We start from the raw sequence: 23886 nt of genomic DNA on the forward strand, positions 1-23886 counted from the left end.
TTTGCTGAAGTTGCTTATCAGCTTAAGGAGATTTTGGGCTGAGACAATGGGGTTTTCTAAATATACAATCATGTCATCTGCAAACAGAGACAATTTGATTTCCTTTGTTTCTATGTGAATACCCTTTATTTCCTTCTCTTGCCTAATTGCCCTGGCCAGAACTTCCAATACTATGTTGCATAGGAGTGGTGAGAGAGGGCATCCTTGTCTTGTGCCGGTTTTCAAAGGGAATGCTTCCAGCTTTTGCCCATTCAGTAATCTCTCCTGCCACACTAAAAGAGTTTTAATGCTGATTTTCAATAAATGTGAATTAACCCTCAACTAGGGCCTGTAATTTAGGTTTGCTATCACCAGGTGGTGATAGCTGCTTTAGTTCAAGTAGAAAGAGGTCGTGACTTCCCTCCTCTCCGTGCTTGGAAATAAGTGGAAGAAGCGTTTGGTTATTATGGCAAAAATTATGGCAATTTGTCATCTTTAGTTGAAGGCCATGGCTTAGCTGTGTGTCTCTCAGTTTGTTTTCTTCCTTCTGGTCTCTGATGTCAATATGAGAGCCCTTGAGTGCCAAGGGTGTGATATCAGGCTCCTCTCGCCAAAGCGGTGTTGGCCTTGAGATCATCGCAGGTGGTTTGCTTCTGGGGGTTCCTTACGAGGCTTCCTTTTCCTTTCTCTACCTTCTTTCGGCCAGCTGTCCTGTAAAGAACAGAGAGCAGGTGTGGTTTGCTGGATCACTAGCAGGTGTGAATGCTGTAGCTTTTCCGCTTTTCCCATTGGCTTGGGCCTCTGAAGTGCTCCAGGCTCTTTGCCTTCTCCTGCCTTCATGCAGTCATCGGAGGCAGGTGGGTTGTAGGATAGAAAAAAGACAATTGTATTTGAGGGAGTACTGGTCAGTTGGGTTGGAGAGAGAGCTGCAGATGTCCTGGCGTCCTCACAGTCTCCTAGTTTTGGAGTACATTTGACTGCTGTGGTCATGGGGCCTCTTCTGGGCACCCCACCTCTCATGAACTGTGTCTGTAGCAGGGTAGGGGAAAGGAAGGCAGGCAGAGTGACAGAATGCTGCTGGAGATGGTGTGAAAATAGTTCAGGTAGGAGGAAGCGCAGTCAGATGCGTCTCGGCGGCGGGTGCATCGGGAAACCACTGGGCGCCCACCCTGGAGCAGGTTTTCACCTCGGCTGGGGCGTCCTGAAGCCGCTGGGCGCCCACCCTGGGGCGGGTTTTCACCTCGGCTGGGGCGTCCTGAAGCCGCTGGGCGCCCACCCTGGAGCGGGTTTTCACCTCGGCTGGGGCGTCCTGGGGATTTCTCTTGCTTAGGCTGGAGGGGAAGGCCAGCTTCCCCATTTGCCCATTGAGAAGAAAGTCATCTCTCATTTATGTCATGAGAGTATTAGATACTGAAAAACGACTTTTGGTTTGTACATTGTTTGTTGGATCTTAGAATCTCTTATGCTTTGAAAATATGTCTTTTTGCATAGGGTGGTTAATTCCTGATCAGAAAATCCACCCACCCATCAACATCTGAATTCATTCTCGATTGCCTTTTTAAAAAGTTTTTCCACAATTTTGAATTCAGTGCTCTGCTCGTCGTCTTCCTTACTTCTCACACTTCTTCGTCACCAGGCTCTTCCCACAAGGACTTCCTCTTAATACAGCACAACCTGTGTTGCCCAGTGTGGGAGACTCTAGCCACGTGGGACTATCTAAATGTACAGTAGAACATTAAGTAAAATTTAAAATGCATTTTGGCAGATGTGCTAGCGGCAGTTCAGGTGCTCAGGAGCTGCGTATGGCCGGTGGCTCGGGCTCTGTAATCCAGCCTGGGATTGTAGAGCGTTTCCATCACTGTAAACATTGTATTGGACAGCGTTGCTGTAGACGGGTCTGTATATCTCGGTCAGGGTTCAGGCCTGTCACAGAAACATCTGCAGCCATTTTTGGAGGAAGGACACTCAGTACAGGAATTTAGGAGTTTATACAATAATTGGAAGTGCTTCAAGAGCAGGCTTTAGGCTGGGTCTGTGGGAACGATTCCCAAAACAACGCTGCAGAACACGCCCGCCGAGGAAACTGCAGCTCAGGTACAATGATGAGGCTGGGGGACCTGGAAGCCACTGTGCCAAGGGCTGGCTCTGGGATCACACCACCTTATGAATGACCCAGGAATCAGGAAACCACTGGCGTGGTCCTGCCAGCTTGTTACCTGTAAGATAGACGCCGCCCCCACCTGACTTAGTTTTGATTCGGTTCTTGATTGGCGAACGTTGTGTCAGGATTTCTCACTCCAAGGGAGGTTGGGAGCCGTTGTGTTTGGCCCTCTAGCCCCTGCGGTCCAGCGGGCACAGTAGGAGGAGGGTGGAAGAGCTGCTGAGACCGCCAAGTTTACCAGCCTCTCACCCACCACATGGTGCCCAGCACACGCCATCCTTCCAGAGAAGTGTGCCATTGGGCTTGAGATGACAATTATAAAGCTGGGCCTCGGCTTATCGTCTGAGACCAAGAGACGGTGTTCTCTCTGTTCACGTCCTCCAGCTGTCTTTAATAGATAGGGAAGATTAATGGCCCAGCTTTCTAGTCATTGGGCCTTTAGTGGGCAGAGAAAGTCCGGTTTCTGTTCCGGGTTGTCTGCTGTGCTCTTAAAGGGAATGTAGGCCCCTTGTCACTACAGCAAGATGACAGATGGCGAGAGTCAAGTGGGCTTCTAGGTGACATGCTGGCCTGAGAGAAGCATTCCCTTTGCCCCGCAGAGATTGCTCAGTGGTCAGGACTTCAGGGAGAAATTCATTGGCAGTTCTTCCCTTTCTCGGTGTGAGCGGCGGCTGCTCGCCCTCTGAATCAGCGTGGGTGTCTGTCTGTGTCTGTGGAGGTGGAGGAGTGACATTCCTTTGTGCTCACAGAAGGCGCCAAGGCCAAGCAGGGGGACTGCTGCTGAAGCAGGCTGGGCGCCTCAGACCTTTTCCTACACACGGTTGATTGGGGAGTCCCTTTCCAATGCCAGGGCTGTTGGGCATGTTTATTCAAGGATGGCATAGAGGCAGGGAAGTGGGGAGAACACTGGCAGCTGTTTGAGTTCTGCTTCTTTGGAGTAGAGGCTTGAAGAAGGGATCACCTGAGACCAAACCTGAACTGTGAGAAGGGATTGCCTAGCAAAGGGCAGAGGGAAGAACATGGAGACATTCTAAGTACGTGCAAAGGCACTGCGGCAGGCAAGAACTGAGCATGTCTGAGGCATGAAATGAGCCACTGTGTCAGGAGTGCATTGGACCAGGCCCAGAGGGGAGTGAGGTGAACTCAGAGAAGTGGGCCAGGGCCAGTCCGTGCAGGTGTTGTAAGCTGTCACAAGGAGTTTGGATTCTGAAGGGATCTAACTAGGGGAATGACGGGGCCTAGTTTACAAGTTCTGTTTCTAAAAGGTGACTTTGGCTGCTGTGTGGAGATTGGCTTGGGGATGGCCAAGAGTGGGCTGAGGGAAATGGCAGGGGGCTACTGCAGCACTTCTGGGCAAGAAACAGGTAGTGGCCTGGACTAGGATGGACGTCTTCCTCACCGCCCCTTTCCTCAGAACTTCTGCCCCGTGGTTACATCCAAGAAGTCAGTAGAAGAGCACGTGGCTTGAGAATAAGCACCTTCTTTAGAGATGGATGGACTGACTCCAGACAGCGTCCCTGTAGTCCACCTTGATCTGTATCATGACAACAGTATGATTATAGTCGTTAGCAAACTGTGTTGAGCATTTTCTGGGAATCAGGTGCAGAAATAGAGATGGATTAAAGAAAAAAAAAGAAAACCAATTGTTTCATCACTGAACCCTTTCCAAGTCCCCAGCACCAAGCCCCTCACTCACAGGGGACACCCAGGAAGCACATGCCACTGACTCCTAACTTGGACTCCTCACTTGGACCCTTGCAGAGCAGAATGACATGAGGCTGGCCAGACTGTGCTGGGGTCCTGCCTTCCTCCTGGTCCCCAGCAGCAGCACCTGGGTGCAGAAGGAGGATGCAGAGGCTGTCTTCAGGGGAGCTGGGCCATTTGACAGGTGGGAGGCATTTTCTTATGTCTGGGGATTAGGTCACTGCTGGGGGGCACCTACCTATTGGTGTGTGGCCTGATCTTCCAGACAGCTGCTTGGGGCCTTGTTCAGGGGTGGGAGCATCGGTGGAAATAGCCCAGTCAGGCAGAGCCAGAGCAGACGTAAATGGTGGCATCCTTTCAGCTGGCAGCCAGGAGCCTGAGCTTTGAATCAGCTTTCTAATTTGAAAATTGATCTCTTTGCATTGGGTGGTGATTTCGTGCTAACAAAAGCCATCAGGGACACAATACTGCCTGCCCTACCTTCATGGCACCACTCTGGATTCAAAATATCGAGCCAGAGATGGGGATTTTCCACTCCTGAGAGCCTTGGGTAGTTGTGCCACCCTGTTGTGGGTGACCTGGAGATACTCATGGAGCATTTCAAGTGCTCAGCAGCCACATATGACTGCTGGCTAGGGTATTGGACAGCCCTAGGATGATAGAACGTTTCCATGACTGTAAACATTGTATTAGACAGTGTTGCTATAGAATGGTCCGTATGTCTCAGGTCAGGGTGGGGATCTACTGCAGTGCGTGGGGAAAATTACTTGGAGAAGGGAGGCCCAGGCCCAGAGGTGGCCAGTCCCGAGAGGCCATACTGTCTCACCTGTGTGTGGCTCCGCGTTCCTGTGCAGGGCCCTCGTCGTGTCACAGGACCGCAGCCATGCTCAGAGCTGCCAGGACCAAAATAGTGTAGGCTGTTTTCTTGGCCTCTGGCTAGGGAGAGGTTGACATTCCATTTTTCCCCATGGGCTGGTTCCTGTGTGCTTTCTCCAGATGGTGTGCTCCAGAGAGGTCCTTGCGCTCTGGGAATGGTTTACAATATAAATAAGGTCCCCCATGGAGTTTTGGGAGGACCCAGAAGGCGGCTCACCAGGATGTGGTTTTCAGAGCTGCCCCAGGGCTTTGCACAGCCAGCTGTCATCTTGAAAGCTTCTACCTCGTACTCCAGGAGGTGCCCCTCACGCAGCTTTCCTGGGTGGTGCCTGTGTTCTCCTGGGACTCTTGGGACTGGTAGCCTGTATGAGAGGGGGAGATTAAGGGCAATGCATGGCGGTGAATACAAAGATTAAGGTCTGGGGACAGCCATCTCAGGGGAGGGGTGAGCTGAGGAGGGCTTACAATGAGTGACTTGGGGTCTGGGAATGCCAACAGTTGGGGACAGGGCAGCTTTTATGTATCTGAGGGAAAAGGAGAAGTTAGTCTAGGAACTGAAATAGTCTATTAAATTTTGTCAGTGCCAAACAGAGAGTCTAGGAAGAAAAAAATTATATACCACAGATTGAATGGAGCAAAATTAGAGTTCCAGCCTTCCCTGGCAAGCCAAAGAGGCAGGAGCTCGGTGGCTCCAGTGCAGCAGATGGAAACAGGGGCGCTTTCCACTTTTGCCTAAGAGGCGCCCTAAGGTTACTGCGGGGGCAGGTGGCGTAGTGGATGCTGTCACGTGGAGATCATAGTAAACAGAAAGAATGTTCTTGGGCTCAGAAATCCAGCCCCTTGTATCTCGAGGCCTGGAGAAGCCCAGGAGGGGGTATGCACCTTGTCTGTCACCATGTACATGAGCACGTGTGTGTGTGCATGTGGAGTGTGTGAGAGAGGGCTGAGGAGGCAGGAGTAGAGTCTCGCAGCTCACTGTGAGCCCTGTGCCTGCTGCAGCAACCCTCTGTCGCCCATTCTGTGACCTTTAGTGAGTCAGACACTCCTTTGTCTTCTTATGTGTTAAATGGAGACACGCATGCTTGCTGGGTGTTCCAGCAGTTCTCGTGCTTTGGGTGCCTTTATTAATTCAAACGCACTCTTTATATCTTTTCCTGCTGGATCTTGTGAGAAAGGTTAAGGTCCCAGCCTTACGGGGGTCTTCCTCACTTTAGGCTTGGGATCTACACAGCGAGTGCAGGGAGGACAGGGACGAGTTACGGGAGAGATGAGACATCTCCTGGTGGGGAGTGTCACGTCCTCCTTGAGCCTGATGTTCTGGTTAATGCAGTTTATCCCTGGGACAGAGAACAGGAGGAAGGTGAAGGGAATATATATGGTAAGGTGAGCGTCGGTGCCGCATTGAGAATGTGGCTATGAATTGGGTATGGCAGAGAGGTAATTTTCCAGGCCTTGAGGAGTGGAGGCGGGGCTGTAATGCTACAGGGGCCAGATGGAGGTAGAGCAGGTGGCAACTGTTGTGGGATAGGAGGCAGCTGACCAGCTGGTCTCCAAGAGGACCTGAGGGGTCTTCTTGGGATCATGCAGGGATGGTAGCTATGTGGCATGAGTGATGCCATTCCCTGCCCTTTGTGCCCGTGGCGGACAACACTCATCTTTCATCCTCAGAGTCCTTTAAGTAGATAGCATTTTGGACAGTGATGTCAATCAATTGGCATAAAAGTTGAAACTTATTGTCTGCCACTGGTGTGATGGAAAGGATATAGACTGGAGTACAACAGAAATGACAGCCCCACCAGGTCCGAGCTTTGGGCACCGACCAAGCATATTAGGTCGTTTTTTTGGTTGCAAGGGACAGAGAGCCATTTCACATTAGCTTTGGCTAAGTTACTTAAGTCACTTAAACATCACGGTGGGTGGGGGAAAATTACTTGGAGAAGGGGAGGCTCAGCCAGCCTTGCAGTACAGCCCTAATGGAGGTCAGGCCCAAGAGGCCACACCTGTCTCACCTGCGTGTGGCTCAGGGAAGGGCTAACTTCAGGTGTGGCTGGATGAGGAATCTGGTGAAGTTTCTGGGGCTCTGCCTCTGGGGCAGACTCTAGGTGAAAATGTTCACATGGCTAAGCCGGGTCGTGTGCTCTTCACAGGTTCCTGTGGGGACGGGGTGGAGGGGGCGGTGATAGGTTCTAGAAGTCAGGTCACATGGGGAGCAAAGTTACCTTGGAGGTCAAACATAGAAGGATCAGTCCAAGGTAAGAGTTGGGAGGCGGCTGGGAGAGGCACCAAGTGTTCATCTGTGTCTTAGTCACAGGTGAGGAGAGGGAGGGGGTCAATCAGGTTGAGCCAGCAGCCTTCGGACCCAGCGGCTTCCCCGGAAGACCTTGTGCACATGGAACACAAAAGGTCGCTGTGGGCGGCCTCGGAGGTGACGTGTGTGCAACTGGTCTGGCTGCTCCGGCCACAGTCTCCCGGGCAGCTGAGGTGGCCTCAGATGCCAACCTCACCGCCCACAGTAGCACCCTCTTCTCTGCGGCTTTTCTTGATCCCGCGGCACCTGGCCAATTGACTAGCGGTACCACGTCTCAAGGTCACGCGTGTGTTCTGGGAGATTCAGGTTTGGGCCGGGCTGAGCTGATCGCTTGGCAAACCTTACAGATTCTAGAGTGAGGCATCCAGCCTAACAGGCCAAAGAGTGTTTGCCAAGCATATGTGCTGTCTTAGGGACAGTCTCAGAAGCTTCGTTGCCTAGACACCGGAGCAGGGCAGCTGTCCCTGCACAGGTTGGAGTCCTGGGTTGCACTGGTTCCAATCAGGTTTCCTTCCTGACATTGTTTCTCTCCCCTACCCCATCAACCCCTGCCACTCATAGCTCCCTTTCCCAGATAGCAAATGCTGTCTAATGAATCACCCCAAAACAAAGTGGCTCACAACAGCAGACACCCTGTTATTGCTCAGTCTCTGTGGGTCAGGAATTCAGGAAGTTCTTATGTGGGTCAGTAATTCAAAAAGTTACTGATTTGGTGCAGTCCTGACTTGGGGTCTCTCCTGGGGTGGCGGTCAGATGGTGACTGGAGCGACTGGGCTGGCCAGGACTCTCTCTCTTGCCACATGGCCTCTCTGTTGAGGCTAGTCTGGGCTTCCTCACAGCCTGGCAGCTTAGGGCTGAATGGCTGCCTTGTGTGGGGGCTGGCTTCCTCCAGGGCGACCATCCGGAGACAATCAGGGGGGTGCAATGTGGCCTTTTTTTTTTAAGCTATCCTTGGAAGTCACATGGTGTCACTTTTGCTGTACTTCATTGGTAAAACAGTCACCAAAGGCTGACCTTATTTCAAGAGGAGGGCCTAGATCTTTCTCAGTGAAAGGGATGTCAGATGTGAAAGGATTTGTTGACATGATTTAAAACCATCACAGCTCCCCTAGCCTACCCTTCTGGTCAACCAACACTTAAAGCCCAGATGGCTTTGAGGTAGCTGGATGTGACCTTACTCTAGTGCAACCTTCTCACTTTATTATATTATTTTTGTTTATTGGAACTCAGGTGCGGAGAGTTGAGTGAATCATACTCTAGTTCATTGTACCTTTTCATCATTGATTCATGCGATGACCTCTCACATTCACTCACTCATTCATTTATGCTTCCTCCTTGCCCCCATATCTTACTCTCATTTTCCTCCTCACTGTCCTTAAACAGCCATTCTATTCGATTTCATGAATATCCTTTTGTTTGCATGTGTTCTTAAAATACATATTTTAATTTGCAGGTAATGTGTTGTGTTTTATCTGTTTCTGATGAGGTCCATACGTGCTGCCATGCACGGATCTCATCTCTCGCCCACCTAAGGTGAGGCAAGGAGACTAGAGCGGAGTGACGTGCCCAAGGTCACCCAGCTGAACCAGGACCGGAAGGATCCTGGCCCTGTTCCCTCAGCATCTCACACTCATGTTTCCACGTGCCACCTCCTAACCACCTGCAATAGCTTGAAATAAGGTTTTGAAAAAATTGTGAATCTGGGGTCCAGAGAGTGTCAGAAGCGCTCCCGTTTTCTATCTAGTCACTGTTGTGTTCTTTTCTCTTTTGCCACAGGTTCCAACTATGGGAGCCCACGCCCCGCCCATGCCAACATGAATGCCAATGCGGCCGCGGGACTGGCCCCTGAGCACATCCCCACCCCGGGGGCCGCCCTGTCCTGGCAGGCGGCCATCGACGCAGCCCGGCAGGCTAAGCTGATGGGCAGCGCTGGCAACGCGACCATCTCCACAGTCAGCTCCACGCAGCGGAAGCGGCAGCAATACGGGAAGCCCAAGAAGCAGGGCAGCACCACGGCCACACGCCCGCCCCGCGCCCTGCTCTGCCTGACCCTGAAGAACCCCATCCGGAGGGCCTGCATCAGCATTGTCGAATGGAAATATCCTTTGTTCGCTGGTCTGGGCATGTTCCTGGGGCCAGCCCTCCGAGGCTCCCTGGGCCATGGGCTGTGTCAGCGGTGCTGGGCTGCAAACGGGGCCTTGGGCCTACTGCCTCTGCATCACTGGGGTGCCGTGAAATGCAGAGTTCTGGGCCCTGCCCTAGACTTGATGAATCAGAATCTCTGGGGACAAGGCTCAGCAATCTGCTTGTATAATAAGCTGCCTGGATTGGTTGTTTTGTTTTGTTTTGTTTTTCATAGAATAAGCAACGTTTGAGAAAATGAGCCTAAGAAGTTATGAAATATCATCTCCTGTAGCTGAGCTTGCCCAGGGGCCCACTCATGCCTTGGGGTAACAGTTGTTAGTTACATGCTGCCTCATTCGCTTCTCTCCCCTCTGTGCCATGGCACTGGATGGTTTCGTGGCCTTCCCTGTCTCTAGGGTGAAGGGGCTCAGGAGATGCAAGAGCGTGGTAGTCAGGGCCCCTGGCTCTTGGCTCAAGGGCCCCGAAAAAGTGGTTCTCAGCCTTGACTGCACATTAGAGTCTCCTGGAAAGTTCTAACAAACTACAGACCGCTCAGTTCCACCTAGGCATAAAAACAAACAAAAAACAACAGAAAACACTCTGGGTAATTCTAACGTGCAGACGAAGTTGAGAACACTGTCTGGAAGTGTTCTGTTTGTCCATGTGAAAACAAGTGAGTGGGTCCCTCAGAGACAGTGGCTTTGAAGGGCTGGGCTCTCACTGGGGAGTTACAAGCGCCTTCCTTCATCAGGATCCTGGGGCTGTAGAAATTGGGAAGGAACTTTAAGCGCTGAAGTTCCACCCCCACTTCCACCAGTGATGAAATTGAGCCCCCCAGGAGAGGCTCTCCAGGGTCCTGTGGTCAGGAACAGATGGGACTAGATCCCTGGTACTGACTGTGGGAATTTTCTTAGTAAGAATTCATCCCGGCAGGACTGCCATGTCTCTCAAGGGCCAGGATGGGAGCATTAGGCTTCATCAATGAGTTTCTGTGGAAAGATTTAAAAGTCTCAGGTACTGGTTGAAAGAAGAGAGCCCACAGATAAAAGAAAGTTTCTGTTGAGACAGAAATGTTGGTTTTATAAATGTTTGAAGCCAGGTGCTGTGGCTCATGCCTGTAATCCCAGCACTTTGAGGGGCCAAAGCAGGCGGATCGCCTGAGGTCAGGAGTTCGAGACCAGCCTGGCCAACATGGTAAAACCTCATCTCTGCTAATAATATAAAAATTAGCCAGGCGTGGGGGCACATGCCAGTAATCCCAGCTACTCGGGAGGCTGAGGCAAGAGCATTGCTTGAACTCGGGATGAAGAGGTTGCAGGGAGCTGAGATCATGCCACTACACTCCAGCCTGAGCATCAGAGTGAAACTCTGTCTCAAATAAATAAATTAATAATAATAAATAAATGTTTGAGCCCCTCAACTTAAAAGTATTTTAAGAAAATGCATTTTAAAACAAGTGGCTGCAGCTGCCTGGCTGGCCTGCCTGAGTGGCCAGGCCTGGTTTTAGTCCCCGGAGGGCTGGGCGGGAGGCTTGGTCTTGGTCAGCCCCATAGGACGGCTTGCATAGCTGCTCATGGTGGAGTCAGGGAGTGGGAAAACTGAGGGCCCTGCAGGTCAGGCACCCCTGATAGAAGGGCAGCAAGGCCCAGAGAAGCCAAAGGACTTGCCCTAAATCATGCAGCTGGCGACTGACAGAGATGGGTTTCAAATCCGGGTTCCCCTAACCCCAAAGTCCATGCATGTCCCACACCCTTTGCATCCATAGTACTAGGCAGGACTAGGCAGGTACTAGTAGATACTAGGTAGAACCAGTTAGGTACTTGGGAGGATGTTCAGGGGCTGCAGTCCAGGTGCACTGGGACATGCTGGACCTGGATCTGGGCCTAAAACCTCCTCCCTGGGTGCTGTGGCCACTCCTCTGGGGGAATGTACCTTCCCACCTGGAGGAGAGGAAGAGAGTCCAGCCTTAGCAGTGCCAGGTGGGTGACATTCCAGGATTGCTTGGGAAGAGTGGCTGGACAGGGAAGGAGATAGCCTGGAGTACTAGCCAGCCAGTTCTTGAAAAAGTGGCATCTGACACTGTCATTAGGAAGGAAAAGCAGTTTAAAAAGTAATCTGGGCCTCAAAAGGTGACATGGAACACTTCCCAGGGCTTACCTGGGTTCTCTGCTTTTTAGCCGGTGGCTTTTCTTCTCTGCCTGATTGGTTTTTACACGTGATCTTCTCTGGCATTAGCCCAGTGCCTTTAGCAGAAAGGGAAGGATGGATAGATGGATAGTCTGAATGAGCGGAAGAGAACTGATAGTGCCAGAAACCCCAAGCTCAGCTGTCCCCCACTGTGGTGGAGGCAGTGAGGCGACATTTTGTGGGTGTGTGTGCACGGGTCTGGCTTGGCTGGGTTGTTACGTCCTTGTCCCGATGGGGAGAGCACAGGCACCAGCTGATGGGAATGAAATTGGCCAGCCTGTGGGCTCAGTGTCACTTTCCTAAGCAGGCGAGAAAAGGTTTGGGAGGCAAGAGGTGGCGCGGCAGGAGGGCTAAAAGAACTGCCTACAAAGCCTTCAAGGTAACTTTAGAGTAGATCAGTATAGAGTAGTCCTTAACACTGAGACTGCCTGAGCTTGGATCCCGTCCTACTACTTGCTCTGTGACCTGGCACAAGTTAACATCTGACCCTTCTGTGCCTCAGTTTTCTCATTTAGAAAGTGGGGATCACAAGCATACATTCCACACAGGGCATTTCCATAGGGGCATAAGAATGTGCCTGGCACTGAGCAAGCTCTTGGCAGAGGTCAGCTTCTGTCCTTACTGTCACCGGCACCAACATCAGCGTCTGTCTCCCATCATCACCACTTGTGCCTCATCCAGCACAAGGACAGCAGAACGTAAAAGCTTAGTCAGTCGGTCTGGGTTCTGGTCCAGGCTCTGCTATGTGCCAGCTCGGGGTCTTGGACTGGCTGCTTTACTTTTCACACCTGCAAAGTTGGGAGATTGACGGGTCCACTGTGTGGCATCTTTTTTGAGATCAAGGTGGACGCAGAAAATGTTCTACAGGAAAATGGATCCTCAGAAGTACCCACAGGGCTGGGGAGACCAGTGCTAAGATAATCACTCGGGTTCCTCCCAGTTCACAATTCTGTGACCCTGGCCCAGGGTTGCCGGTGAGCACGTCAGAAGGCCGTCTGTGGCAGGGGAGTGAACGCTGGACTTGGTGATTGGGAAATCGGGGCTCAGCTGGTCACCAACCTGCTGTGGGGCCTTGGGAAAGTTTCTCAGGCTCTCTGGGCCTCAGAGTGTTAGACTAAATAATCTCTAAGGTCTCTTTCTGCCTCAGTATTCACTAACTTTGTGAGTACGGATTTCCCTGAGAGAATTATAGTGGTCCCCTCATCCCGGATCTCCACCCTTCTCTGTCTTCCTCCTCCTGTGAGACTCCATGAACTGGGCTGCAAACTGGGCAATGGGAGCGGGGTAGGTGGGAGTGGAGCTGGAAGAGCATAGACAGGCCCTTCCATGGAGGGTGTGGGGTGGTCCCGTTGGAAGGGGTGTTATCACATTAGCTGATTTTTCTCTTGAGAGTGTGTCCTTCCCTGAAAATGTGATGAAGAAGTCAGGGCGTGGGAGCCTCTGCCTGCACTGCTCCTGGTGAGGGAACCTCCGACTGTCCCGCTAGAGCCCAGCACACACCAAGGAAAAATCATGAGGTCTTGGAATGAAAGCTTTGCCTGCTGAAGCGGGACCTCTGCAGACCAAAGGCGTTTCTATGCTGTCTGTGAGACTCAGCCTTAAAGAGGAGACAGCCTTCCTTCCCTATACTCACTCAGGATGGACACCCTGCCATGCTCTTGGTGGTCTTCAGGATCTCTGGATCCTGTCAGAGAATGAGAAGAAATGGAAACCACTCTTAACTTTAGTTTAAAAGATTAAAAATAAAATCTCCAAATGTCAGTGAAACCCAGGGGAAGTCTCTCTGTCTTAGAATCCCGTTCCACCCATGTGCCCCGTTCCAGGTGGGCATGGGTTAGAATCCCGTTCCACCCATGTGCCCTGTTCCAGGTGAGCATGGGTTAGAATCCCGTTCCACCCATGTGCCCCGTTCCAGGTGGGCATGGGCCCGCAGGCCGCTCGGTGTAAGCCATGAGGAAACGGGGTGCTTGGCACAGGCCATGCTCTTTAGAGGCAACCCCAGGCACCCATGGGGAAGAATGAAGACCAGTGCAATCCAAATAAATAAAAGGAGGGGAGAAAAGTTTTTAGAACTCTGTGTTTACTCTGGCACGCGACTGGCCCTCACTGCTTTTGACATATTAGGGAAAATGTTGGCGGGGACCCACTAGCAGTACTTAAAAAGGCATATGTTTCTTTTCAGAATACAAGGGGCTTGGAATGCATTGTTTAAACAAAATTCTTATGAATCTTTGATTCATTTGAAAAAATACGTAGATGTATGTTTGTTTCACTTGTACTTTCTGTGGCATTAACTTCCTTAACTCCCTTTCTCAGACCATTTGAAATAATTATTTTACTGACTATTTTTGCCAATTGTGTGGCCTTAGCGATCTATATTCCCTTTCCAGAAGATGATTCCAACGCCACTAATTCCAACCTGGTAAGTCCACCATCCTCAAGTCTCTGCTTTTTTACTCGATGGAGAACTGCGTTCAGATCACATAGATTCATGAAATGTGGGAGAGAAGTGAGACGTGTTTGGCATGTACAGAAGCCCTGCAGAGCTCACATCCCGCGTGCTATTTTACTCTTTATTCAAATCATCACCTGTCTCATCCCGGCCTGTTTTCCAAAAGAATATTCCGGTTAGGTGGTGGTGAGCTCTGTGTGTGTGTGTGTGTGTGTGTGTGTGTGCATGTTTAGTAGCAAATCCCGTGAGTGCTACAAGATGTGCTGCAAAAGTTGTGAGTGCAGGTGTTTGCTGCAGCAAACACCTATTCTTGGGTTGTGTGTTGTATTGACTTTGAATGTCTCTGTTCCATTGATGGGGTTTTCTCAGGTGATCTGGAGCGTTGCTGCTTGATAAATAATTTCTAGGAAGCTTTTAGGAACGTTTGCTTTTGCAGCCAAGATGTTATTATTGAGTTAGAAAGGCTTTCTTTTATTAGGAAAGGCGGCTTTCCATTTGGATTGTTGAGGGGCCAGCTCTGGCAATTTGGGGTTAGAATTGGTCCATGGAAAAAGTGGAGAGTGTGTTTACTTTTGGCTGAGCTTGAAGTCATTACAAAGACTTTTGCTCCGTCTGGGCATGTGTGGAAAAGAGCTCTGGAATGCAGTTGGCAACATTGGGGCACTCCAGGATGCCTCTACGAAAGGCACGCAGGGAACATCCTGTCTCTTTCTCCCTGTCCGTTGCAGAGACACTGTCACTCTTCACATGATTTCCACATGGCGTGTTTGGTCATCAGAGCCACCATCTTTCCCCCGCCGTGAGCACCCTCCTTTAATTACTGAGATGGGACCATCCAATAAGATGGTTTTCAAAAGAAGCAGGCAGCTTATAGGATTCTCCTTTCCACAGCTGCTGGGCTGATGCCATCACACGGTTGTTCTTGTGTTTTGTAACCTTCGACATTTCCTTGGGCCCTTTCAGCAAAAACAATCTGATGCACATTTTAACTTCTCTGCTGTCACCCCAGTTTTTTCAGGTAGCCACTGATGCACAGCAGGTAAGGTGATCGCCGCCTGTGGGCTGTGGTGTCTTGTCGCTTGGCTTGGGGCCGTTTGTTGGGGACAGGCTCCAAAAATGTCAAAGCTGGGCACGGCACTGAGTGATGACATGGCTGGAGTCGGAAGGCAGAGCATCGGCCGCCGTCCATGAGGCTGTCTGAAGCGTGACCTTGTCTCTTAAGGGGCAAGAAATCTTTACTGTGTCAAAATAAATACAAGCCAGAGTGTCTCCCTGAAGCAGGAACTCCTTCCCTTGGTTCTGCTTCTTCCCTGCGCAGCCACCTCCTTCCCCTGCCATGGTCCTGCCAACCCTCCTGCAGTTTAACATTTACTCTGCAATTTTTAAAGAGGAGCCTTGGTTCCAAAGAGAATCCGTATCTTGTTCTTAAGCTGATGACGCTTTGGGCTGCCCAAGGCCCAAGCAGTGGTGAAAGTGGGTAGAGGAGTTTGGTTTTTCTTAGGTCCTAGACATGGCCACATGTAGCCCCTTCACCCCTCGGTTCCCGGGAGGTTTAAGGGAGCCGCTTGAGTTACTGAGCTAGAGGGAAACCTTGGGCTGGCTGAGACCCCTCAACCTTGGACCTCCTGGAGGTAGAGGGGCTCGTAGGAGAGGACAAGAGGTCACCCTAGACTTATTCTGGAGCTGGAGTGAGGTTGCTGGGTACAGATGATGCGGGAGGGATGGTGGGTTTTTATCACACCGCAGAGTGATGGCAATATTCTACATGAGATGGTGGGGCTGCTTGCACAACTGTGTAACTTTATCAAACATCATCGAATTGCGTACTTACAATGGCTGAATTTTATGGTATAGCAATGATACCTCAATAAAGCTGCAGATGACTCCTTACTCTCTGCATTCCACAGTCACAGGGTCGTACTTTCCCTGGGGCAGTGAATGCTGCCAGCTGAAGGGGGAGGGAGGGGGGATCGGTGGGGGGAGCATCAGAAAACCCCTAAAACAGACAAATAAACACTACCTCACCTCAGCTAATAAATCAGAACATGATTCAGCCCCATGGAGAAACCCGTCACGAGTGCTGTGACCTCGCCTCCCGGTCCTTGCTCTCTACAGCATCTTCAAGCTGCAGCATCTCTGCAGATGCCCCCTTTTCAAAACACATTCTCCCCTTGCTTCTTCCAGCCTCTCTTCCTGTGTCTGCACGAATGTTTACTAGGCTTCTGTCCTGAGCCCTCTGATTTTCTTCTGCACTCTCCCCTTGGGGAGCTCCTCTGTGTCCACAGATTTAAGTTCCCTTTCCCGGTAAATTGTTGCTAAGACGGACATCTCCAGTGCTAAGCCTTTCCAAAGGCCTGGCCCAGTATTTTCTGCATTGGAGAGGCCTGTGGTCAGGCGCAGCGACCTCAAAGTCTGCACGTCATTACAACCCCAGAGAACTCCAACCATGCAGACCCCAGCACCCCGGTGGATCCGATTCACATTTAGTAGTTCTGGGGTATGGTCTGGGGATGCGCATTAAAAAGAATTCCTCATAGGGATGCCAGTGATTAGTCAACTTCGGGAAGAACTGGCTTCTTGGGCAGAGCAAAATTTGACTTGGACAGACCTGACTTCAAATCTTGGCTTCTCCACTTTAAGATTAAGTCTGGGCTGGGCGTAGCGGCTCACGCCTGCAACCCCAGCACTTTGGGAGGTTGAGGCGGGTGGATCAAAAGGTCAGGAGATTGAGACCATCCTGGCTAACACGGTAAAACCCTGTCTCTACTAAAAATGCAAAAACAAAATTAGCTGGGTGTGGTGGTGGGCACCTGTAGTCCCAGTTACTCGGGAGGCTGAGGCAGGAGAATGGTGTGAACCCGGGAGGCGGAGCTTGCAGTGAGCCGAGATCGCGCCACTCATTCCAGCCTGGGCGGCAGAGCAAGACTCCGCCTCAAAAAAAAAAAAATTAAGTCTGAATCTTAATCTGAGTTTATTTAATCTTTCCAAACCTCAGTTCCCCAGCTTGTAAAATGGAAGTGATCTCAGAGGGTTCTAGGGAAGAGTAGGGTTGGCAGTGACAATTCTATGTGCCAGGATGTCTTACCCATACCTCAAACAAGCCCTAAATAGAACTCATTCTCTCTCCTGCCACATGACCCTGTCCCGCTGAAGAAAACAAAACATAGCCCAGGTGAATGCTGCTCCTTTTCTTTTCCCTTGGCCACGTTGATGGCATCGCTGGCCTTGCTGTCACACAGAACCATCTCTGACATCTTCTTCCCCTTGCCGTGCCCATCTGAGCAGGAATCCAGTCTTGGAGATTGTAATTTGCAATGTATCACATTTAGCCTTCTTTCTATTCTCAAAGTCATTTGTTTAGACTTCCTGTGCCGTAGTTTCTTCATTTATGAAATGGAAATAACAATAATGACAGTACCTACCTCATAGGGTTGTTGTGAAGATTAAATGAGTCCAAGTATGTAAAGCCCTTAGGAGAGCGCCTTAGTAAGGGCTAAGTGTTGGTTCTTGTTCATAGTGCTGGATACTGTTGTTGTTGTTGTCATCATCGTCATCCTTGTCACCCTAACCCAGGCCCTGTTGCTTTTTTCCTGGACTCTTACAGTTGCCTCCTTCCTGCTGTCCTCCCTCTGGTCTCTCCTTCCAGGTGTCTAGCTTGTGTGTGTGTGTAGTCATTTGCCAAACATCTATACCAACAGATAAGCACTGTGATTAATAGGGAAGATAAACCTGTAAACAGATGTTTCAAATGGTGAAAGGTCTTATAAGGGGCCAGGGTGTCAGGGTGGAAGAACTGATTCATTTTGCTGTAGAGAAAGGATTAATGGCAAGTTTCACATAGGTTGACATATTTGCATTGCGTCTCTCAAGAGGATGCCATAAGAGATACTTCAGGCTGAAGTATACTCATGTGCAAAGGCCCTGTGGTCACATTCTTTAGGACCAGAGGAAGGGGTGCTGGTTTTGAGGGAATGAGAAGAGCTGGATGATGGGGACTTGATGGCCCATGCCAACTGTTGGACTTAGGTGCAGGTGAGGAGGAGGCTCGAAGGCTTTAACAGCAGAGGAGTGCTCTTGAAGCATGAGGAAGATGGCTCAGATGGAGGCCTCACTGTGAAGAGAAAAAGAAAGCTTGCTAGAGTCCAGATGATGGTGACAATAAGGATAGAGAGGGGGCAGTGGATTTAGGAGGCAAGCTTGCCTGGATGAGTAACCAGATGGATCTCATGGGTGGAGGAGAGAGCTGGCTCCCAGGATGGTGATATGAGGAGCCAGGTGCCCTTGGCCAGGAGAAAGACTTCAAGAGGAAGGTCATATTTGAGGGGCAGGGAATGATGCATACGATTGATGATTGTCAGGTGGAGGAGCCCGTGGAGCATGAGGTTGGAGATGTCCCATGGGCTGTCGACAGGGGCCTGCAGCCCAGGAGACTGTTTATGCTGAGGATGGAGACTTGGGGGCAACAGGAGGAGAGACACAAGGAGAAGCTGTAGGTATGGTCCAGAGCACCTGCATCAGGGTGGAGCGGGAGGGCAGCAGTGACCACAGCTGGACTCCGGAGAACAGTGACGTTTGCAGAGGGTGGAGGAAGAAGAGCAAAGGAAGGACATACACCACATGTCAGGAAGGCTTAGCCCGAGAGGTAGGAGGGGAACCTGCTGAGAGGGGAGTTTTAGAAGCTAAGGAAACAGAGAGTTTAAGATATCCAAGAGGGGCTGGTTGGTAGTTCCAAAGCGTGGCTCATGGCAACTCAAGGCCAATGACAAGAGGATTGGCCTGACTGTGAGAAGAGCTGAGCTTAGGGCCAAAAGTAAGAGAAGAGGATATTGATCTGTGTCTGTGCCCCTATGGAGGCCCTGAAGTACTAGGTGCGTGACAACGGTTTGCTGAGGTTCAATGCTTAGAACATTCCCGTTGTTTTGCCGGAGTAGGATGCCCCAAATCGTTTATGTACCCCAAAAACGAATCTTGAGAAATCCTCCATTGGTTTCATAGCTTTTTAAAAAAACATTAAAGAATTGCTATTTCAGAGCCCTGCTCTGAGAAATAGCAAAGAAGAGATGCTGATGCACCTGCAGCAGTGGCTGTCAACCCCTGTGGCATAAGATCCTAGGGATGATTAAAATGCGTGTTCCCAGGCCCTGCTCCCAGGGATTCTGATTCTGGAGTGGGCCCTGGGAGTTTGAAGTTTTAATAAGCTCCCCTGGGGTTCTGATGCAAGTGGTCCTGGGCTGCTCTTTGAGAACAGTGACCTAGAATGTTCCTCATGGTGTGACTGGATCCACCTTCAGCTCCCTCCGCAATCAGCTCTGTCTACCCACAAGTTCCCTTTAGGATCCAAGCAGAAAGACAACACACGTCAACTGCTGAGAGCTTTCCCACTCCATTGGGTTCAAGAATAATCTGTTTAGCAAAGCACACTCACACTGTCACAGAATTAGAAAAGATTCTTCTTTTCACACACACTTGCAAATTCACATCTGTGCTTGCTCCTGCTCTCAGATTCCCTCGCAAACTCATCGGCTTCCACCCATTCTCTCGCAGGCCCTTTCCTTTCTCCCACCTGCTTAATTTAATCTCCCCTTATTTTTCTAACACTTTGCTTTCTTCTGTTTCCAAGAGATGAAAAGTATTCCAGAATAGAGTTTTTTTTTTTTTTTTTAAGATCTCTCTTGCATTATTTAAAGTCTGTTTGTTGTAGGCTCCATCTAACATACACTTTTACACCAAAATCCATCATCTTTGTTATCTTTTCCTCATGCTAGTGAAGCATAATGAAAGCTGAACTGGGCCATGCCATGACATTCTTTAGACTCAGTGCTGTTATTGGCAATGCCACCTCTATGTAGCACATGATTTATAATATAGCCGCTGTAACCCCTGTCTGCCAAGAGCTGTCACCTGTTAGGTCGATTGTCTGACGTCTGTTGAACAAGCTCTGCAAGCGGAGCCGACTCACTGTGTGTGGAAAACTCCCTCTTCTCTGCATACCCTGAAGTCCACAAAGACTTGGCTTGAGCTGAAATATTAAGAGAATATATTTGGCATTTGACCTTGTGCAAAGAACAGTGCATGTACTTTCTGGAGCAAGAGAGCCAGGCTTGAAGTGGAGGTGGAGAGAAGAGGGGATGAGGCCAGAAAAGGGATCATCCTTTGGCTGAGCTTTCTTCCTTCAGAGGCTGTGAGAGGAGAAGCCGTCTGTCAGAGGGGCTTGAGCTCGACTAGGAAGAAGGTTGAAATGTCAGATTTGCCCGTTTGTTGGTGTAAAATTGGGGCAAGGAGAGTTGCATCATAACCTGGTTGAGAGGATTAAGTGAGTTAACGTAAGTAAACTTCATAGGACATGCCCAGCACAGGCGAATGTGTGTTGCTCTTTGGAACTCTAAACCAGGCTGAAGGCCCCTCCGCTCCACCTGGTCCCTGGGGGTAAGTCAGGGCCATTGGCACCTTGTGCTAGCTTTGGCCTCGGAAGGGTGGGAGAGAGGAGACCAAAATGCTGTGCTTTTTGGCAGCTTTGACCCAGCAAGATTGGTGTCTGTGTGCTCACTCTTGCCTCTGACTACACAGGGAGAGAAGCGGGGATCCATTAATGGCCAAAGAAGAGCCCCAGAGGGAGAGCACTGGTGGGGGACCCCACTCCCCCACCCCCAGGCTTTGGGTGTCTCTTGCCAGTTCGCTCAGGAGGTGCCTGTCAGCCTGAGGTTGCCCCGCTCCCACGCAGTGCGGGGTTGAATCTCGCGACCGGGGCCCTGCACTTGGACCACCACCGCAAGGTCTGAGATGGCTCTGAGCCCTGTCGGCCCCCATGCTTTGAGAAGTGAATGAAAATGCCAGTTTGGGTTCCCCTCTTCTCCCTGCAGTGAACTGTGTTTTCTTTTATTATCAGGTTTGCCTAAGAGTGAGAAGGCTTTTTGTGAGGCTTTCATGCATCAGCAATAATGGTGATAAGGAAATGAACTTTATTATTTTTGCTATCTCATATGTGTTGTCCTGATGCAGCAGGCGTTAGGGCTTGCAGAAATACTAGGGTTATAAAATACACTAATAGATAACTGCAAGGAACAAACCACATAGCCACTGTATCATGTACACACACCCTGTCCTGTGCTGTGCAGTGGGGTGTGGAAGGCAGGGTGCAGAGCCTGTTTTTGGATGAGAGAATGGGCTTGACACAGTGCATTGGGAAAGTGCTTCTACTGAGTCAGGTCTCCCCTCAGATTTTCCTGCCGAATGGGTCGGAGTGGGACCTGGGTGTGGGTGTGTCTTAAAAGCTATACCAGAGCCACAGTTGCAGGCACTGACCTAGGAGGAGAGATCTGAACTGTGTGGCCTTAGGTCAGTCACTCAACCTCTCTGTTGGTATCTCTTTTGGCACGTGGAGTAGTAACGCTTGCTTAGTCATTGTAATTGCCTTTATCGAGTGACCACCAGGTGCCAGTGCTTTGTGTGCCATGTTTCTTTTTGTTTTTATTTATTTATTTACTTTGAGATGGCGTCTTGCTCTGTCGCCCAGGCTGGAGTGCAGCGGCGCGATCTCAGCTCACTGCAAGCTCCGCCTCCCGGGTTCACGCCATTCTCCTGCCTCAGCCTCCCGAGTAGCTGGGACTACAGGCGCCTGCCACCATACCCGGCTAACTTTTTTTGTATTTTTAGTAGAGACGGGGTTTCACCGTGTTAGCCAGGATGGTCTCGATCTCCTGACCTCGTGATCCGCCCGCCTCGGCCTCCCAAAGTGCTGGGATTACAGGCGTGAGCCACCGCGCCCGGCCGTGTGCAATGTTTCTAATCTCCACAACTGTAAATTATCCTTTCTATTTATTTGTTCACTTGAGGGTCGAGAACGTATCCCTCTTGTTCACGGCTGTATCCCCGGTGCTTTGGCAATAACGGACATGCGTAAGGCTCTCCGTAAATATCTGCTGAGTGAACCCTGGGTGAGTGAGTGGATCCTGTGAGGTGTTGTCCCTTTATTTCAGATAAGAAAGTGAAATCTCAGGGAAGTAAGGTGACTTGGTGAGGCAGTTGCAGGGCTGGAGTGGGAGCTTAGGACTGTGTGAAACCACAGCTTGGGTTATTTGCAGTGTTCTCTGGGATGTGTAGGGTCGCTGTGAGTATCCAATGAGGTATATGTGAAAATGGTTTAAAGATTAAACACTCTGTAGCAGTATTAACAGATTCTGTTAAAAAAAAAAAATCAAAACTTGGTTCTGTTGCAAAATAAATTCGGTAAGTACCAAGTTAGCCAAAGGTAAATACATTATTATAAGACTTCTCCAAGCCTTCAACACAATAGCAACAGACACTACTTATGAGTTCACACCACGCAGATGCTGCTCTAAGTGCCTTGTGTATAAATGCATCTAAACATGGTTATAGCACGATGAGATGTTATTATCCCATTCTATAGATGAGCACACAGAAGCTCAGAGAATGTAAATAATTCACCCTGTGCGATGTAGCCCTGAAGCGAAGTCATGGCCCTGCAGATGTGGGCGAGGCGTCTCCTGGTCTGTGTTCTTAGCCATTCTACTACAGCTGCCTCCTTACGTGGTAAGGTGCTCCGTGAGTCCCTGGACCAGCCGGCCAGCACATCACCTTTCCCACTCATACCGTCACAGACATCTTAAAGAATGGAGTTCCCGGGCTCACACCTTCGGGAAATGCCGCTCTGTTAAAACCACAGAGGAGAAAACTGTTGCCCCAAGAACCGATGCATTAGGAGAAAGGACAGAGCTGGAAACAGGATGAGACACGTTGCAAGGCTGGTGTAGGAAAGCAGCAAAGACCACAGGACTGTCTTCAGGAACATGGCATTTTAAAATAGATGGCAGCTTCTGGATGGGTTTGTGCTGAATCCCATGGTCATAAACCTGCAGAGAGCCTGGGGGCAATTGTTTGACTCAGTGTTTACTCACTAAATATTTCAGAGAGAGGAGAAAGCATTGTCTGCTCTGTGTTTGCCAGCGGATAGGAAAAGAGAGATGACGATTTGAAGTCTAAATATGGTGACACCTCTTGCTCCAGTTTTATCTGTCTTTATTCATTTTTTAGGGGGGAATGTTCCAGATAAATCCACTGTTTATGTAATAGAACCCCTTTCATGTACCAAACTTCTTGTAATTTAAGTACATTTGAAGGAAGTCTTTCCAGAATATAAAATACAAATCCCTGGATCCTTAAAAGAAAAATCTGGACATGTTTCATCCTTTTTCTGGGACTATATAATTCTTAGGAATTTCAATGATTGCACCTGTTGTAATGCTGGGAAGCTGTCGGGAGAACTGAACAATCCCCAGAGGGTCCCAGAACGTCCTGACCTGGGGAAGATTTGGGGTGCGCCTTTCATGTACCTCCCTAGTGGGGTGTCAGCCTTCTCCAGCACCAGCCCGATTAATTTGCTCCCCGCTGTGTCCTGTGGGCTTGGGAATCAGTTGATCAAGTCCATTACAGTTATGTGCAGAGTTAGAGTAAACAGATTCTGATTGAGGACCTGCGGGGCTTACTCATGAATAAAGTGCATTAGCTTTAATTTATGGGTTTGATAACATTGATTTTGGCTTCTTAGCCATTTTTTTCCTTTATCCTCTTTGTTCTCTCTAGTTTCTGTATGATTGAAGTTGTTGGATTGGCGCCTTCTGACTAATAATAATAGCAGCAATAACGTCAGCCCTTAATGCTGCTGGCATTGCTCTGACTATGGTCCATGTGTTAACTCATTTAGTCCCCTTGACTACCCCATGAGACCTCTCTTATAATCACCCCATTTTAAAGATGAGGAAGGGGCACAGGCCAGTGAACTAACTTGCCCAAGGTTGCATAGCTATGAAGCAGTGGAGCTGGGATTCTAGCCGGGGTGGTGCCTCCCAGGTCTGTGCTTTTCATCGCTATGCTGTGTGGCCCCCAACTAAGGTGAAAATGGGAGAGGCATTTTGCTTTGAATACGGTGCCTTAATTATCAGGCTCTCACCTAGAGTTTATGCAGTGTGTGTGCTTCTGTTTTTACCAAGAGGACCAGGGGAGGAGCAACAGTGAAGGAGGGAGTGAATGTCCCCAGGCTGGGTGGTGTCTGGGGGGGGTCCTCGGGGCATGCCACGG

General features: G+C 50.0%; 1 protein-coding gene across 21 annotated transcripts in view; it reads left to right on the forward strand.

The window, feature by feature from the left end:
• Positions 1-23886, forward strand: part of CACNA1C (calcium channel, voltage-dependent, L type, alpha 1C subunit) — a 659923-nt gene that overhangs the window by 53030 nt on the left and 583007 nt on the right. For all 21 annotated transcript variants that reach the window (XM_011931029.1, XM_011931041.1, XM_011931040.1 and 18 more), the window contains exons 2-3: positions 8805-9135; positions 13656-13761. In XM_011931029.1, the coding sequence (XP_011786419.1) occupies positions 8805-9135; positions 13656-13761 (437 nt within the window). The remainder of the gene's footprint in view (positions 1-8804; positions 9136-13655; positions 13762-23886) is intronic.

Source organism: Colobus angolensis, unplaced genomic scaffold, assembly GCF_000951035.1.
Source record: "Colobus angolensis palliatus isolate OR3802 unplaced genomic scaffold, Cang.pa_1.0 Scaffold89, whole genome shotgun sequence".
In the NCBI taxonomy this organism is placed as follows: Eukaryota; Metazoa; Chordata; class Mammalia; order Primates; family Cercopithecidae; genus Colobus; species Colobus angolensis.